The sequence below is a fragment of the Oncorhynchus gorbuscha genome, linkage group LG03 (genome assembly GCF_021184085.1).
Source record: "Oncorhynchus gorbuscha isolate QuinsamMale2020 ecotype Even-year linkage group LG03, OgorEven_v1.0, whole genome shotgun sequence".
In the NCBI taxonomy this organism is placed as follows: Eukaryota; Metazoa; Chordata; class Actinopteri; order Salmoniformes; family Salmonidae; genus Oncorhynchus; species Oncorhynchus gorbuscha.
The window spans coordinates 38,459,157-38,475,527 of NC_060175.1; the positions used below are offsets into that span (position 1 = coordinate 38,459,157).

Genomic DNA, 16,371 nt, shown 5'->3' on the forward strand with positions numbered 1-16,371 from the left:
TCTTCTTCCTTCCCCTCTAAACTATCTCTATCTAGTTTCCGTGCAATGAGCCATTCATTCACATTCATTTTATTTAGAAAAGGGGGAAATATGACCTTTCTCCTCAGTACTGGGAGAAATATTTGTATTTATTTAACACCCCTACTCTTACAATAAGTGCCATGGGATCTTTAGTGACCACAGAGAGTCAGGACACCGTTGAACGTCCCATCCAAAAGACAGCACCCTGCACAGGGCAATGTCCCCAATCACTGCCCTGGGATACTTTTTTGACCAGAGAAAAGAGTGCCTCCTACTGGTCCTCTAACACCACTTCCAGCGGCATCTGGTCTCCCATCCAGGGACTGACCAGGACGAACCCTGCTTAGAGACAAGCCAGCAGTGGGAGGGATGAGGGTGGTATGCTGCTGTAAGAGTTGCATTTGAGAGTTCTTTACTCTGGAAAGTTTTATAATTAACTGACAGACTCACAGGGGTATTGTTTTTTTTCAGTAATACATGTGGAAATGACAGTTTTGGAAGGTAAAATATTCATCAACTAATGGATGGGGAATGTGCAGTGTGCTGGACGTTCATTTGTAGCATATTTGATTCTTATATAGGTACCTGTAAAGATGCTGTTCAGATGGAAGTGTGTTGCCATGGGAATTTGTTGGTGGTAGGATCGTTCTGGAAAGTCCCAAGGGAGATATAAACTTAGGTGGTCCACACGCACACAACCACGCACATGAGATGTATGAGTGTGTGTGCTTGCATGCATATGGTGGGAGTGTTTGATCGCCGGTTTCATGTGGGTTTTCTAGTGCATCTCAAAGGCAGGGCCCTGATGAGAATTCCTCTGATCAGTGGTCGGAACATCGGGGACACTGGGCGGGATATGTGTGTGTGTGTGTGGAGGAGAGGATTTAAACACTGATTGGCATTCATAGCAGTGAGTCCGGAGTGCTGCTAAATAAGAAATTAGGCTTTACCTAAGCCAGCGCCATTCAGCTGTTTGAAATTCTGTCTTCTCAGGGCTTCTATTAATAAATGCATAATTGATTAGGGTGAGCATACGTGCCTGAATACACTCTCACTGTCTCTATCACTATCTATCTATACCCCCCCCTTCCCCCTCTCTCACACACATACACACGTTGTGTCAGCGTGTGTGCATGAGCATGTTCAGGAGTCTCACGTCTCCTGGGGTTAACAGAGGTCCTTCACTCAAACTCAGTCAATAACCCGTCTGTCTGTCTGTCTGTCTCTCTGTCTCTCTGTCTGTCTCTCTGTCTGTCTCTCTGTCTGTCTCTCTGTCTCTCTAGGTGAGCCCGGCCAGTTGAAGATCTACCTACCTAAGAAGCTGTTGGAGTGTTTGCCCAAATGTTCCTCTCTACCCAAGGAGCGCCACCGCTGGAACACCAATGAGGTGAGAGAGCACTTTGAGGACCCAATCATAGGTTGTGCCTTGTCCACGGACATGGATGGATCAGGGCCTCTGTGCAGCAGTGTTTTAGTGTGGTGACCTCTAGCCTCTTCCATAGGTCAGCATCTTCCATTACTATTCCAGTGGATGGGTTTCCACATGTGTAGTTCTGAAGAAAACTATTGTGCTGGGCCAACTTGTGGTTTGCTATTATTTCTGTTTTGATTGTGGATAGAGACTGAGGCGTGTGTGTTATTGATTTAGGACAGTGGTTCCCAAACTTTTTATAGTCCCGTACCCCTTCAAACATTCAACCTCCAGCTGCGTACCCCCTCTAGCACCAGGGTCAGCACACTCTCAAATGTTGATTTTTACCATCATTATAAGCCTGCCACACACACTACACAATATATTTATTAAACATTAGAATGAGTGTGAGTTTTTGTCACAACCCGGCTCATGAGGAAGTGACAAAGAGCTCATATAGGACCAGGGCACAAATAATAATATAATAATATTACAATTTTGAATGACTCACCACAGGTTAATGAGAAGGGTGTGCTTGAAAGGATGCATATAGGTCTACAATGTTTGGCCTCGAGTGGTACAGTGGTCTAAGACACTGCATCTCAGTACAAGACGCATCACTGCAGTACCTGGTTTGAATCCAGGCTGCATCACATCTGGCCTTGATTGGGAGTCCCATAGGGCGGTGCACAATTGGCCCAGTGTCGTCCGGGTTAGGCTGTCATTGTAAATAAGAATGTGTTCTTATCTGACTTGCCTAGTTACATTTGAAAAAGTTGGGTTGTATCGGCGAGAGTCTTAACATTGTGATTTGCCAAAGCAGGATACTCTGAGCGCAACCCAATCCAGAAATCTGGCACTGGCTTCTGAGTAAATTCAATTTTCACAGAACCGCTTGTTGCAATTTCAATGACGCTCTCTTGTTCAGATATCGGTAAGTGTACTGAAGGCAGGGCATGAAAGGGATAACGAATCCAGTTGTTTGTGTTATGTGTTTTGGGAAAGTACCTGCGTAATTGAGCACCTAACTCACTCAGGTGTTTCGCAATATCACATTTGACATTGTCCGTAAGCTTGAGTTCATTTGCACACAAAAAAAATCATACAATGATGGAAAGACCTGTGTGTTGTCCTTGTTAATGCAGACAGAGAAGAGCTCCAACTTCTTAATCATAGCCTCAATTTTGTTCCGCACTTTGACTATAGTTGTGGAGAGTCCCTGTAATCCTAGATTCAGATCATTCAGGTGAAAAAAAACTTCACCCAGATAGGCCAGTCCTGTGAGAAACTCATCATTATGCAAGCAGTCAGACAAGTGAAAACTATGGTCATTAAAGAAAACTTTCAGCTCGTCTCTCAATTTAAAAAAACATGTAAATACTTTGCTCCTTGATAACCAGCGCACTTCTTTCTGTATGTTGTTAAAGCGTTACATGGTCGCTGCCCATATCATTGCATAGTGCAGAAAATACACACGAGTTCATGGGCCTTGCTTTTAACAAAGTTAACCATTTTCACTGTAGTGTCCAAAATGTCTTTGAAGCTGTCAGGCATTCCCTTGGCAGCAAGAGCCTCTTGCTGGATGCTGCAGTGTACCCAAGTGGCGTCGGGAGCAACTGATTGCACACACGATGCCACTCTACTATGTCTCCCTGTCAACCCAGCTTTTGCGCCATCAGTACAGATATCAACACATCTTGACCACCAAAGTCCGTTTGATGTCACAAAGCTGTCCAGTACTTTAAAAATATCATATCCTGTTGTCCTGGTTTCCAGTGGTTTGCAGAAGAGGATGTCTTCTTTAATTGACCCCCCATAAACGTAATACCAGGAGCTGTGCCAGGCCCGCCATGTATGTTGACTCATCCAATTGTAACACATACAATTCAGTAGCTTGTATGCGAAGCAGTAATTGCTTCAAAACATCTCCTGCCATGTCACTGATGCGTCGTGAAACAGTGTTGTTTGATGAAGGCATTGTCTGTATAGTTTTTTTTGTGTCCTTTTCCTCCAACATTGTCCCAGCCATATCCGCGGCAGCAGGAAGAATTAAGTCCTCCACAATTGTCCTTGTCCTAGTCACTCGGTAGCTCACCATATAAGACGCTTCTAGCCCATTCTTATTGGTGGTAACTGTTGCTTTTATATCTCTTGCTACTCAAAAATGGTCTTAATTCTCGATAAAAAAACTCCTGAGGCTTATTTTTCAATTTGCCATGTTTTGTTTCTAAATGTCTGCACAAGAGTGAAGGTTTCATCGAGTTGTGAGATAGTACTTTTGCACATACAGTTGAAGTCGGAAGTTTACATACACTTAGGTTGGAGTCATTAAAACTTGTTTTTCAACCACTCCACAAAGTTCTTGTTAACAAAGTATAGTTTTGGCAAGTCGGTTAGGACATCTACTTTGTGCATGACACAAGTAATTTCTCCAACAATTGTTTACAGATTATTTCACTTATAATTCACTGTATCACAATTCCAGTGGGTCAGAAGTTTACATACACTAAGTTGTCTGTGTCTTTAAACAGCTTTGAAAATTCCAGACAATTACGAGTCTGGTTCATCCTTGGGAACAATTTCCGAATGCCTGAAGGTACCACGTTCATCTATACAAACAATAGTATGCAAGTATAAACACCATTGGACCACGCAGCCGTCATACCACTCAGGAAGGAGACGTGTTCTGTCTCCTAGAGCTGAACGTACTTTGGTGCAAAAAGTGCAAATCAATCCCAGAACAACAGCAAAGGACCTTGTGAAGATGCTGGAGGAAATAGTTACAAAAGTATCTATATCCAAAGTAAAAGGAGTCCTATATCGACATAACCTGATGACATAACCGCTCAGCAAGGAAGAAGCCACTGATCCAAAACCGCCAAAGAAAAGCCAGACTACGGTTTGCAACTGCACATGGGGACAAAGATCGTACTTTTTGGAGAAATGTCCTCTGGTCTGAAAATGACCATCGTTGTGTTTGGAGGAAAAATGGGGAGGCTTGCAAGCCGAAGAACACCATCCCAACCATGAAGCACAGGGGTGGTAGCATCATATTGTGGGGATGCAGGAGGGACTGGTGCACTTCACAAAATAGATGGCATCATAAGGGAGGGAAATTATGTGGATATATTGAGGCAGCATCTCAAAGACATCAGTCAGGAAGTTAAATGTTGGTCGCAAATGGGTCTTCCAAATGGACAATGACCCCAAGCATACTTCCAAAGTTGTGGCAAAATGGCTTAAGGACAACAAAGTCAAGGTATTGGAGTGGCCATCACAAAGCCCTGATCTCAATCCCATAGAAAATTGGTGGGCAGAACTGAAAAAGCGTGTGTGAGCAAGGAGGCCTACAAACCTGACTCAGTTACACCAGCACTGTCAGGAGGAATGGGCCAAAATTGACCTAACTTATTGTGGGAAGCTTGTGGAAGGCTACCTGAAAGGTTTGACCCAAGTTAAACAATTTAAAGGCAATGCTACCAAATACTAATTGAGTGTATGTAAACTTCTGACCCACTGGAAATGTGATGAAAGAAATAAAAGCTGAAATAAATCATTCTCTCCACTATTATTCTGACATTTCACATTCTTATAATAAAGTGGTGGTCCTAACTGACCTAAAACAGGACATTTTTACTAGGTTTAAATGTCCGGATTTGTGAAAAACTGAGTTTTAAATGTATTTGGCTAAGGTGTATGTAAACTTCCGACTTCAACTGTATAGCACACTGTGGCTGAGGAAAGGCACTCCTCCCAATATAAGTGAACCCCAAATAAATGTAGTTCTCATCATATTTACGCCTCTTCGATGATCCAACGTCCCGGTCTGTTGTTCATTGCTTTCCCAGGTAAGGGGGCAGTAGCTCTTCGGCTGCATCAGATTCACATCTGTCAGTGTCCGTGCTAGCTCTGCTAACAACAAATGTAGAATTACTGATGCTAGCATTGGGTGTTCTCGTGGAAGCAGAACAACTTGTGTCGACAGTTGAAGGTGTAGTATTGCTGGTAGTAGCAGTACTACCAGTAGAGTTGGTATGTGTTTCTATGGACACGGGCCTTACTAAATGGACTGTTTGAAAATGTGAAGAAAAGTATTTAAAAAAAGATATATATTTTTTGATGTGAATCACATTTTTATGTGGCGTACCCCCGACGGCATTGTGTGTACCCCAGTACCCCAGTTTGGGAATACCTGATCTAGGAGATGTACATTCATTACTATGTGATGTAAAGCTTATTTGGCTTGTGGTTTCTCCTCTGAGGCAATTCATTCCATTTTTCATGCGATCTATCTCAGTGAAGGACAAACAGCATATCTGCAGCCTACAGAACAGAGCACTCACTGGAATCAAGTGTGTGTGTCTGTATGTGTGCCTGCATGTGTGTATGTGGTTCCGAATTGAGAGCAGTTTGTGATCTTTCAGTGCTGAGATCGTTGTGTAGGAAACACAGAGTCGAGAGTATGCGTGAAGACAGACCCTATCCTCTCTCATTGTCTCTTTCTCCTTCTGTGTGTGTTTGATGATGGAGTGAAGGCTCAGTTCAGGGGAGGGTTGGGTGTCCCTGGGAGGATTCCTTCAAAGCTCATCTGTTTCATCAGAGGCCTAAAGTTTCCTGAATACTTAAACACCCATAGTGTCTGTCACCCCTTTGTCCTTTATAGGCATACTCCTGTTTCTGTGTTTGAGGGAGAGAGAGACATGGAGAGAGAATGTGTGTTTATGTATGTGTTTGTGATTGTGTATGTCATTTAAGTGATAATGCCAGAGAAGCTGGTGTTTGGAGGATATATTGGCACGGGTATTGTTCGTCTCAGGCCGGCAAACCGTGCCAATATATCTTCCTGTAATAACAGAACTGTGAGTCGGGAAGCAGGTGCAGGTGAAATGTTTAATAAAACAACATAACCAGTAACGAGACAATTCCATAAGGCTACACGCTGGTAAACAAGAACAATACCAACTGGTGAGAAAACATAAGGGAATGACATATAAAGGGGAGGAAATGATGAAGCTAATGAAGTCCAGGTGTGAATCATAATCAATAACAGGTGCGTGTTATGATGAGTGCCAGGTGTGTGCAATGATGAATCCCAGGACATGTGGTTAGAATTCTGGTGACGTCGTACGCCGGAGAGGAGGAGCAGGAGAAGATGTGACACTTCCAAACACCGGCTTCGAGGGCAATATCACTTTTCTACAATGGGTTACCAACATATTCAGACATATTTTCATTAAAAACTTTATTTTGATGAATTTATTCATACTATTTCATCCTTCCACAAGATCTAGTCCCAAGGCAAATCTAGGGTTTCTACCGAAGCCAACTGGTCGTTTGTTCTATTGGTTCGGTTGCCAGAGACACAACCCAGTCGTTCAGTCTTTTTTTTCTGTATCTATGGCAGCGACCCAGTCGTTTGTTCTAAATATTTCAGCTATACTGGCTGGCAACGTTCTTCTCCCTTGCTTGCTAGCTAGCTAACTACGGCTAACTTATAGTCATGTCAAACAATGTAGACAGAATAACAACAGTAGCTGCATTCGTTTAAGCTGTTTTCTAGTGACATTTATTTGGACACATCCATAACAATGAGATAATGCGGTTTCGCCTGGCATAGAAAATGTGCTCTCTCGTCAGGACACTGTTGTTCAGAGGAGCTAGCCAACAACACAGCTAACACAACCACTTCAATCGGAAGCTGGAAAGACTGAAAACTAGATGCACAGTTTCGTTTGACCTTTTTTCAATTGACATTTCTTTATATATATCCATAAAAATGATGCCGGCTGATTCATGATTTCGACTGGCGGAGAAACGCTGCCTGCCTTTCTCTCTCGTCCCGACTCCTACACGTTCATTACTATGGGACAGTTCAAGATTGAATTTGAATATTGAAGCAATGTTGCAAATGTCGAAGAGACAGACAGCAAGGTTTATACTAGGGATACACAATATTTTGGTGAACATATTAGAATCACCCGATATTAGCTAAAAAGGCCGGTGTCTAGTTTAACACCAATATGCAAAACCGATGTCAACGCTGACGTGTATACCTATATACCATAGGTACATGTCATAATGACGCCGTGTAAAATGTTGCACTACACGTGCAACACAGCATGCATAACCTCGCCCAAAATGTCTGCTGTGTGGATGGAGCAGTCAACAAGTCCAGCAGTCATTTGGAAGAGTAAGAACATTTCAGCCAGACCACTCAAAGGGGAAATCCATTAACGCCAAGATAATGGAATTCATTGCCCTTGACAATCAACTGTTCTCTGTCTGGGTGATGTTGGCCTTCACCGACTGGTTGAGCACCGGTACACACTACCAAGGGTGCTATTTTTCAGATGTTGCCCTACCGGAGTTACACATTAAATAGTGTCACTTTTATTAGCTTCAAGACATACATACAAACAAGCAAACACCGGCCACAAACGATGTGTTTACAATACCGCGTTGGTAATAAAGCATCGTTTGCTCGACCGCAACTTCTGAGGTAGCTAGGTTTAGCTTGGTACCTAGCTAGCACCAATACAACCAGCCCAAAAACAATGACCAGTAGAAACTGCAGTCATTTTCATTATTCTTACGTAAATGCCAACAAAATAACTGTGTGTGTGTGTGTGTGTGTGTGTGTGTGTGTGTGTGTGTGTGTGTGTGTGTGTGTGTGTGTGTGTGTGTGTGTGTGTGTGTGTGTGTGTGTGTGTGTGTGTGTGTGTGTGTGTGTGTGTGTGTGCAACCTTTATTTAACTAGGCAAGTCAATTCAGATCAAATTATTATTTACAATGACAGCCTACCCCGGCCAAACCCGGACGAAGCTGGGCCAATTTTGCACCGCCCTATGGGACCCCCAATCACGGCCAGATGTGATACAGCCTGGATTCAAACCAGGACTGTAGTGACGCCTCTTGAACTGTGATGCCGTGTGTTAGACTGATGCGTCCATGTGTGTGTGTTAACTATTTATCTGTACTAGAATTCTTAAAAGGCCGCTAAAATGTTAAATATCGGTATCGTGTTTTTTTGTCAAGGAAAATATCAGATATCGGTATCGGCCAAAAATGTCATATCGATGCATCACTAGTTTATACAAATCTCCACTGTTGAAAACTAAATGTTAGTCTAAAAGACATGTGAGATAATGTCTCAATGCTTTTTATAGTGGAGGTCAAGTTTATAACATGCCTGGCTGGGCTGATGAGACAGTGGATTGCGCTGTCAGATGGAACAGAGTAAATAGGCATTTTAACACCATAGGTTTAACTGGTGGTAACTTGTGGATAAGACACCACTGGAATGCACTTTTAACCAATCAGCTTTCAGGATTAGACCCACCCATTGTATGAATCAGGCATAACTGATGCACCAAAGCATTATATACCTCTCCTCCAAATGGTTCTGTCTGAATGTGATTTGGATGGAATCTCACAGATAGGTTCTGCTGATAATTTAGCTGGCTTCTAAATCCCACTAGTACTGTGTGTGTGTGTGTGTGTGCGTGTACACGTGAGAGTGCATGCGTGTGTATGTGTTAGCCTATCATCATGGTGCTAAATGTCCCAGCTAGCACATAACGTTCTGAGAACCATGTTTCTTAGAGCTTGGTGAGTGTGTTTGTCCTATGGTTATTTTGCATTCAACCTTCCCCCAATGTTCTGGAATGGTGTAAGATACTGAGCTAGCACATAACGTTCTGAGAACCATGTTTCTTAGAGCTTGGTGAGTGTGTTTGTCCTATGGTTATTTTGCATTCAACCTTCCCCCAATGTTCTGGAATGGTGTAAGATACTGAGCTAGCACATAACGTTCTGAGAACCCTATGTTTCTGAAGTGGGAATTTCAGGACCTCAGTATAATGTTTCCTACAGGTTTCCCCATGGTTCTATTTAAAGGAACGTTCTCAAATTGTTCCAAGAATATAAAGAAACAACATTCTTCTATGGGAATTCAGTACTTCAATGTTTTCTACTGTTTTTGTCATGGTTTTATTTAAAGTCATGTTTTCAGAACGTTCAGAGAACGTTAGGAATCAATGTTCTTCTATGGGAATTTCAGTACTTCAGCATAACGTTTCTTCAGGTTTCCTCATGCTTCTATTTAAAATGTTCAATTAAAACCAAAAGAAAACATTACTAACATTCATAGAATGTTCTAAGAATGTTATTTATAAACATATGCATTCCGTTTTCAGCATCAACAAAACTTTCTCTATCATCTATCTTGTTATGTGTGTTCAGGTGTGTTGGCCGCGCCCACTAATTGGCCCTACCTGATCTAAATGAGTGCTTGTTTCCTTTGAAATGGGGTCTGTTTGAATAGACTCAAATGAACAGCTTTGTATGAGTTCCCAGAACATGCTAGATGTATACCTTCCGTTCTCAAAACTTTGGAAAAAAATGTTATGTTTTATTGTTCAGGAAACGTATGGCTTCATTCCCAGAACCAATGGGAAACCAAAAATGTACATTTCCATAACATCCAAGGAACCACATGTGCTAGCTGGGGCTGCTAATACAGCATGGTGATGACTTATTGATAAAAGGCCAGTCAGACACACCCAGTGATTACTATCTCTTTCTAATGTGTGTGTGTGTTTCATTTCAACCTGCAGCGGGATCCACGTTTTAGAGGGAATCTTGGTGATCCTCTCTCTCTCTCCTGCTCTCTCTTTAGCTTTTCTGTATTTTCTTTTGCACTTGGTCTTCCTCTCTATCCGTCTCTACCTCCTCACTCTCTATGACCTTTTTCACATTGACGATAGCAAAGGGACATTTTAGAGAGGGTCTGGAGAGACAATACTGTTGTGTAAACTTGCCAAATGATCACGTCTCAAGCACTAACTCCAGAGGTCGTGTATGACACGCGCCCTACAGTTACCCCTATCCGAGCAGGGCAGTGTGAAAACAATTATCCTCATATTTAAGACTTGTTTTATTGAGTTAAATTGCAGTAACAGCCTGTTACATTCAGAAATTGTAGCAGTAACTGAGCCACATAGAACTAAACTATGGAAGCCCATTCCCCTAACATTGTTTTTAGGTCGATAGGCAACCATAACTCAACTTTGAGATATGTAAGTAAACATTGTGAGATTGTACAAACAGAATATGTTCAATTGTAACATTGTGTGGTGATGTCAGAGGTGGCACCACAAGGGAAATAGTTTTATATGGGCCATGAAAAGGTTTTATATGGGCCATGAAATAGTTTTATATGGGCCATGAAAAGGTTTTATATGGGCCATGAAAAGGTTTTATATGGGCCATGAAAAGGTTTTATATGGGCCATGAAAAGGTTTTATATGGGCCATGAAAAGGTTTTATATGGGCCATGAAAAGGTTTTATATGGGCCATGAAAAGGTTTTATATGGGCCATGAAAAGGTTTTATATGGGCCATGAAAAGGTTTTATATGGGCCATGAAAAGGTTTTATATGGGCCATGAAAAGGTTTTATATGGGCCATGAAAAGGTTTTATATGGCCCATGAAAAGGTTTTATATGGGCCATGAAAAGGTTTTATATGGGCCATGAAAAGGTTTTATATGGGCCATTAAATGGTTTTATATGGGCCATGAAATGGTTTTATATGGGCCATGAAAAGGTTTTATATGGGCCATGAAAAGGTTTTATATGGGCCATGAAATAGTTTTATATGGGCCATGAAATAGTTTTATATGGGCCATGAAAAGGTTTTATATGGGCCATGAAAAGGTTTTATATGGGCCATGATGGACTAGATGTTTTCTAGACGGGTCATACAGTGTGATTTAAAAGAAAAAACTTCTGGATAAATTCCTGGTCCTAGAGATGACTACATAACAATCCTGTCATACTTGTCCTTAACACTCAAGATGTGGGACTTCAAGAAGTATGGAGAACAACACATTCTAATGAAAGGGGCTATTATTTTTTATTATGTACACAAATCCTATTCAAGAATATACTTTTTTGTTCCTTAATTATTTTTTCTCCAAGATTTCAAGTTGTTTATTTTCCTAGACTTTTATCTGACCCCTCTGCCCTGTTTTTTCCCCATTGAATTTGAGGGACCTCCTATGACACCACCATCTTGGAGATTCAACATATATTTCCTAGCAAATCATCAATTATTGATTATGTTAATAATCACTTCCAATTTTTATTTGAAATGCACCGGAACACAGCAGTATGCCCTTTAATTAATGGTCTGGGATACCCTGAAGTGCCTTGCAAAAGTATTCATCCCCCTTGGCGTTTTTCCTATTTTGTTGCGTTATAACCTGTATTTTAAATGGATTTTCATTTGGATTCCATTTAATGGACATACACAAAATAGTCCAAATTGGTGAAGTGAAATGAAAAAAAAAATACTTGTTTACATTTTTTACATTTCTTTTATAAAAAAGGAAAAGTGGTTTGTGTATATGTATTCACCCCCTTTGCTATGAAGCCCCTAAATAAGATCTGGTGCAACCAATTACCTTCAGAAGTCTGTGTGCAATCTAAGTGTCACAGGATCTCAGTATATACAGTATATACAGTTGAAGTCGGAAGTTTACATACACTTAGGTTGGAGTCATTAAAACTAGTTTTTCAACCACTCCACATGTTTCTTGTTAACAAACTATAGTTTTGGCAAGTCGTTTAGGACATCTACTTTGTGCATGACACAAGTAATTTTTCCAACAATTGTTTACAGACAGATTATTTAACTTATAATTCACTGTATCACAATTCCAGTGGGTCAGAAGTTTACATACACTAAGTTGACTGTGCCTTTAAACAGCTTTGAAAATTCCAGAAAATTATGTTATGGCTTTAGAAGCTTCTGATAGGCTAATGGACATCATTTGAGTCAATTGGAGGTGTACCTGTGGATGTATTTCAAGGCCTACCTTCAAACTCAGTGCCTCTTTGCTTGACATCATGGGAAAATCAAAAGAAATCAGCCTCAGAAAAAACATTGTAGACCTCCACAAGTCTGGTTCATCCTTGGGAGCAATTTCCAAACGCCTGAAGGTACCACGTTCATCTGTACAAACAATAATATGCAAGTATAAACACCATGGGACCACGCTGCCGCCATACCGCTCAGGAAGGAGACGCGTTCTGTCTCCTAGTGATGAACTTACTTTGCTGCTGAAAAGTGCAAATCAATCCCAGAACAACAGCAAAGGACCTTGTGAAGAGGCTGGAGGAAAGAGGTACAAAAGTATCCATAGCAACAGTAAAAGGAGTCCTATATCGACATAACAGGAAAGGCCGCTCAGCAAGGAAGGAGCCACTGTGCCAAAACCGCCATAAAAAAGCCAGACTACGGTTTGCAACTGCACATGGGGACAAAGATCGTACTTTTTGGAGAAATGTCATCTGGTCTGATGAAACAAAAATAGAACTGTTTGGCAATAATGACCGTCGTTATGTTTGGAGGGAAAAGGGGGAGGCTTGCAAGCCGAAGAACATCATCCCAACCGTGAAGCACGGGTTGCATCACGTTGTGGGTGTGCTTTGCTGCAGGAGGGACTGGTGCACTTCAGAAAATAGATGGCATCATGAGGAAGGGACAATTATGTGGATATTAAAGCAACATCTCAAGATATCAGTCAGGAAGATAATGCTTGGTCGCAAATGGGTCTTCCAATTGGACAATGACCCCAAGCATACTTCCAAAGTTGTGGCAAAATGGCTTAAGGACAACAAAGTCAAGGTGTTGGAGTGGCCATCATAAAGCCCCGACCTCAACCCTGTAGAAAATGTGTGGGCAGAACTGAAAAAGCGTGTGCGGGCAAGGAGGCCTACAAACCTGACTCAGTTAAACCAGCTCTGTCAGGAGGAATGGGCCAAAATTCACCCAACTTATTGTGGGAAGCTTGTGGAAGGCTACCTGAAACATTTGACCCAAGTTAAATAATTTAAATGCTACCAAATACCTATTGAGTGTATGTGAACTTCTGACCCACTGGGAATATGATGAAATAAATAAAAGTTGAAATAAATCATTCTATCTACTATTATTCTGACATTTCACATTCTTATAATAAAGTCATGATCCTACCTGACCTAAGACAGGGAATTTTTACTAGGTTTAAATGTCAGGAATTGTGAAAAACTGAGTTTACATATATTTGGCTAAGGTGTATGTAAACTACCGTCTTCAACTCTATACACCTGTTCCGAAAGGCCCCAGAGTCTGCAACACCACTAAGCAAAGGGCACCACCAAGCAAATGGCACCATGAAGACCAAGGAACATCCCATGGAGCACCATTATATTTGTTATAAAAAATGTAAAGAATATGGCACCACAACAAACCTGCCAAAAGAGGGCTGCCCACCAAAACTCATGGACCAGGCAAGGAGGGCATTATTCAGAGAGACTGTTATGCAGGTGAATGAGGACCCAAAAGCGACTTGGCGAAAACAGAGTCTTTAATCCAGTAAAGTAAATATACAATCATAAACCACAATTCCACTCGTAATGACGAGAACAGACTGGAGACTTGATCATGAACTGCAGGTTGCCTCGGGAAGGCACTTGAACGTAGCAGACTCAGACACCTGCTCACCACGCAGCATCTGAGGGAAACACGACACGACAGGGCGATACACAGACACAGCACGGTGAACAATAGACAAGGATCCGACAGGGCAGAAACGGAAAACAAGGGGAGAAATAGGGACTCTAATCAGGGAAAAAGATAGGGAACAGGTGTGGGAAGACTAAATGATTGATTAGGGGAATAGGAACAGCTGGGAGCAGGAACGGAACGATAGAGAGAAGAGAGAGAGGAAGGGAGAGAGAAAAAGGGGAACGAACCTAAAAAGACCAGCAGGGGGAAAACGAACAGAGGGAAAAGCAAAATGACAAGACAATATAAGACAAAACATGACAGAGACAACAAAGAGACTAAAGATAACCCTGAAGGAGCTGCAAAGCTCCACAGCGGAGATTGGAGCATCTGTTCATAGGACCACTTTAAGTCGCACACTCCACAGAGCTGGGCTTTACGGAAGAGTGGCCAGAAAAAGCCATTGCTTAAAGAAAAAAAGGTCTAGGAACAGTAGGTTAACTGCTTTGTTCAGGGGCAGAGCGACTTGTTTTTTTACCTTGTCAACTCTGGGATTCGTTCCAGCAACCTTTCGGTGACTGGCCCAATGCTCTAACCACTAGGTTACCTGGCGCCCCCATAGACCAGTGTCACTTTTAAATGTTGATTATATGTTGATTTCTTAAATATTAACTCTGTGCTGGAACTGGAGTCTGGAAACTGGAATCTGTGCTTCTCATCCACACAGACCAAACTGGTTTTGTACAGGGTCGTCTCTCCCCTGATAATTTACGTAGATATTTTGACATTCTTTTTTATACTAATGTTCTTAAGACCCCAAATGTTGTAGTCTCCCTTGATGCTGAAACGGCATTGGACAGAGTGGAATGGACGTACATGTACATTATGTCTGTATTATCAAGGTTTCGTCTTTTGTATTCAAATGATTTATAATTCACCGGTGACAGTAGTTAAAGATGCGTTACACAAAAATCGCTCCGCCATTTCCTGGTTGCTAAAATTCGAATATTTCGCCTAATTTCAGTTTATGTGACAAAACAAGCAAGTATAGTGTAGAGAATCATTGTACCATCTAAATCGCTGTGAAATATCTTTCCATAACTACAAATATTGTATTGTGTACAAAAACAAAAGTAAAAGGCACAAAAACAAAACTTAAGAACGGGAAGCATAGAAATAGCGCATATTTTACAGATCTACCGCATGTTAGACTTGCTTTCAATGAGAATGACAGATCTATAACTCATATTTCTATGTGAATTTGGTCAGGTCAAAAAGTTTCATACTGCAGCTTTAAAACCCACACCCAATACTCACTCCTCTCCCTGTTGTCTTGAGGGACAAGGCAAGGCTGTCCGACCAGTGCAGAACTTTTTGCTTTGGTCATAGAACCCCTATGCCACCATGATTAGATCACATGACCAAATTAAAGCAATTATTTCCAAAGTATACACCTTACATGGTTATGGGCTTAACCAAAGAAGACACCTGTACCATGTCAGATATATAGTTTAAATGAATTACATTTTGAGTGTACATCCCAATATTACACTTTATATACATTACAGAACACTGAAACATAATAAAACTGTTTGACATATAAACACCCGATTTTTGCCGTGATCGTGATTTATTTTTAAAAAGTGTACTAATTATGAAATTCTGAAAAATCTGAACAACATTCCACCGATTAGGCCACTAGGTATTTTGATTGCAGGAAAGGGCTACGTACTTCGGAATTTTCATACCCAGTAATGTACATTGAGAATACAAAATATTAAGAACACCTGCTCTTTCCATGACATCGACTGACCAGGTGAATCCAGGTGAAAGCTATGATCCCTTATTGATGTCACTTGTTAAATCCACTTCAATCATTGTAGATGACGGGGAGTAGATGGGTTAAAGAAGGATTTTTAAGCCTTGAGACAATTGAGACATGGATTGTGTAGATGTGCCATCCAGAGGGTGAATGGGCGAAACCAAAAATGTATGTGCTTTTGAACGGGGTATGATAGTAGGTGCCAGGTGCACCGGTTTTTGTCAAGAACAGCAACTCAGATGGGTTTTTCACACTCAACAGTTTCCCTTGTGAATAAAGAATGGTCCACCACCCAAAGGACATCCAAACATCTCATGTTTGGTATACTCGGTGTACATGATTTGTATAACTTGAACTACATTCCAGTCATTGAAATGGTTACCAATGAATTGAAAAGCATGTACTTACTTCCTACTTCTCTTGTGGGCAGAGTTAATGTAATCAGAATGTCAATATTACCAACATTTCTTTGTTTCAGAATCTTCCAATTTCACCCTCTCTGCATTAAAAAAAGAAAATAAATCACCCAGAATTCATCTGCAGGTCCTGTATCTTCCATATAATG

At 41.3% G+C, this 16,371-nt stretch overlaps 1 protein-coding gene across 4 annotated transcripts in view; it reads left to right on the forward strand.

Annotated features, from left to right (window-relative positions):
• LOC124031352 (calmodulin-binding transcription activator 1-like) overlaps positions 1-16,371 on the forward strand; it is a 152,903-nt gene that overhangs the window by 14,026 nt on the left and 122,506 nt on the right. For all 4 annotated transcript variants that reach the window (XM_046342464.1, XM_046342463.1, XM_046342465.1 and 1 more), the window contains exon 3: positions 1,305-1,408. In XM_046342464.1, the coding sequence (XP_046198420.1) occupies positions 1,305-1,408 (104 nt within the window). The remainder of the gene's footprint in view (positions 1-1,304; positions 1,409-16,371) is intronic.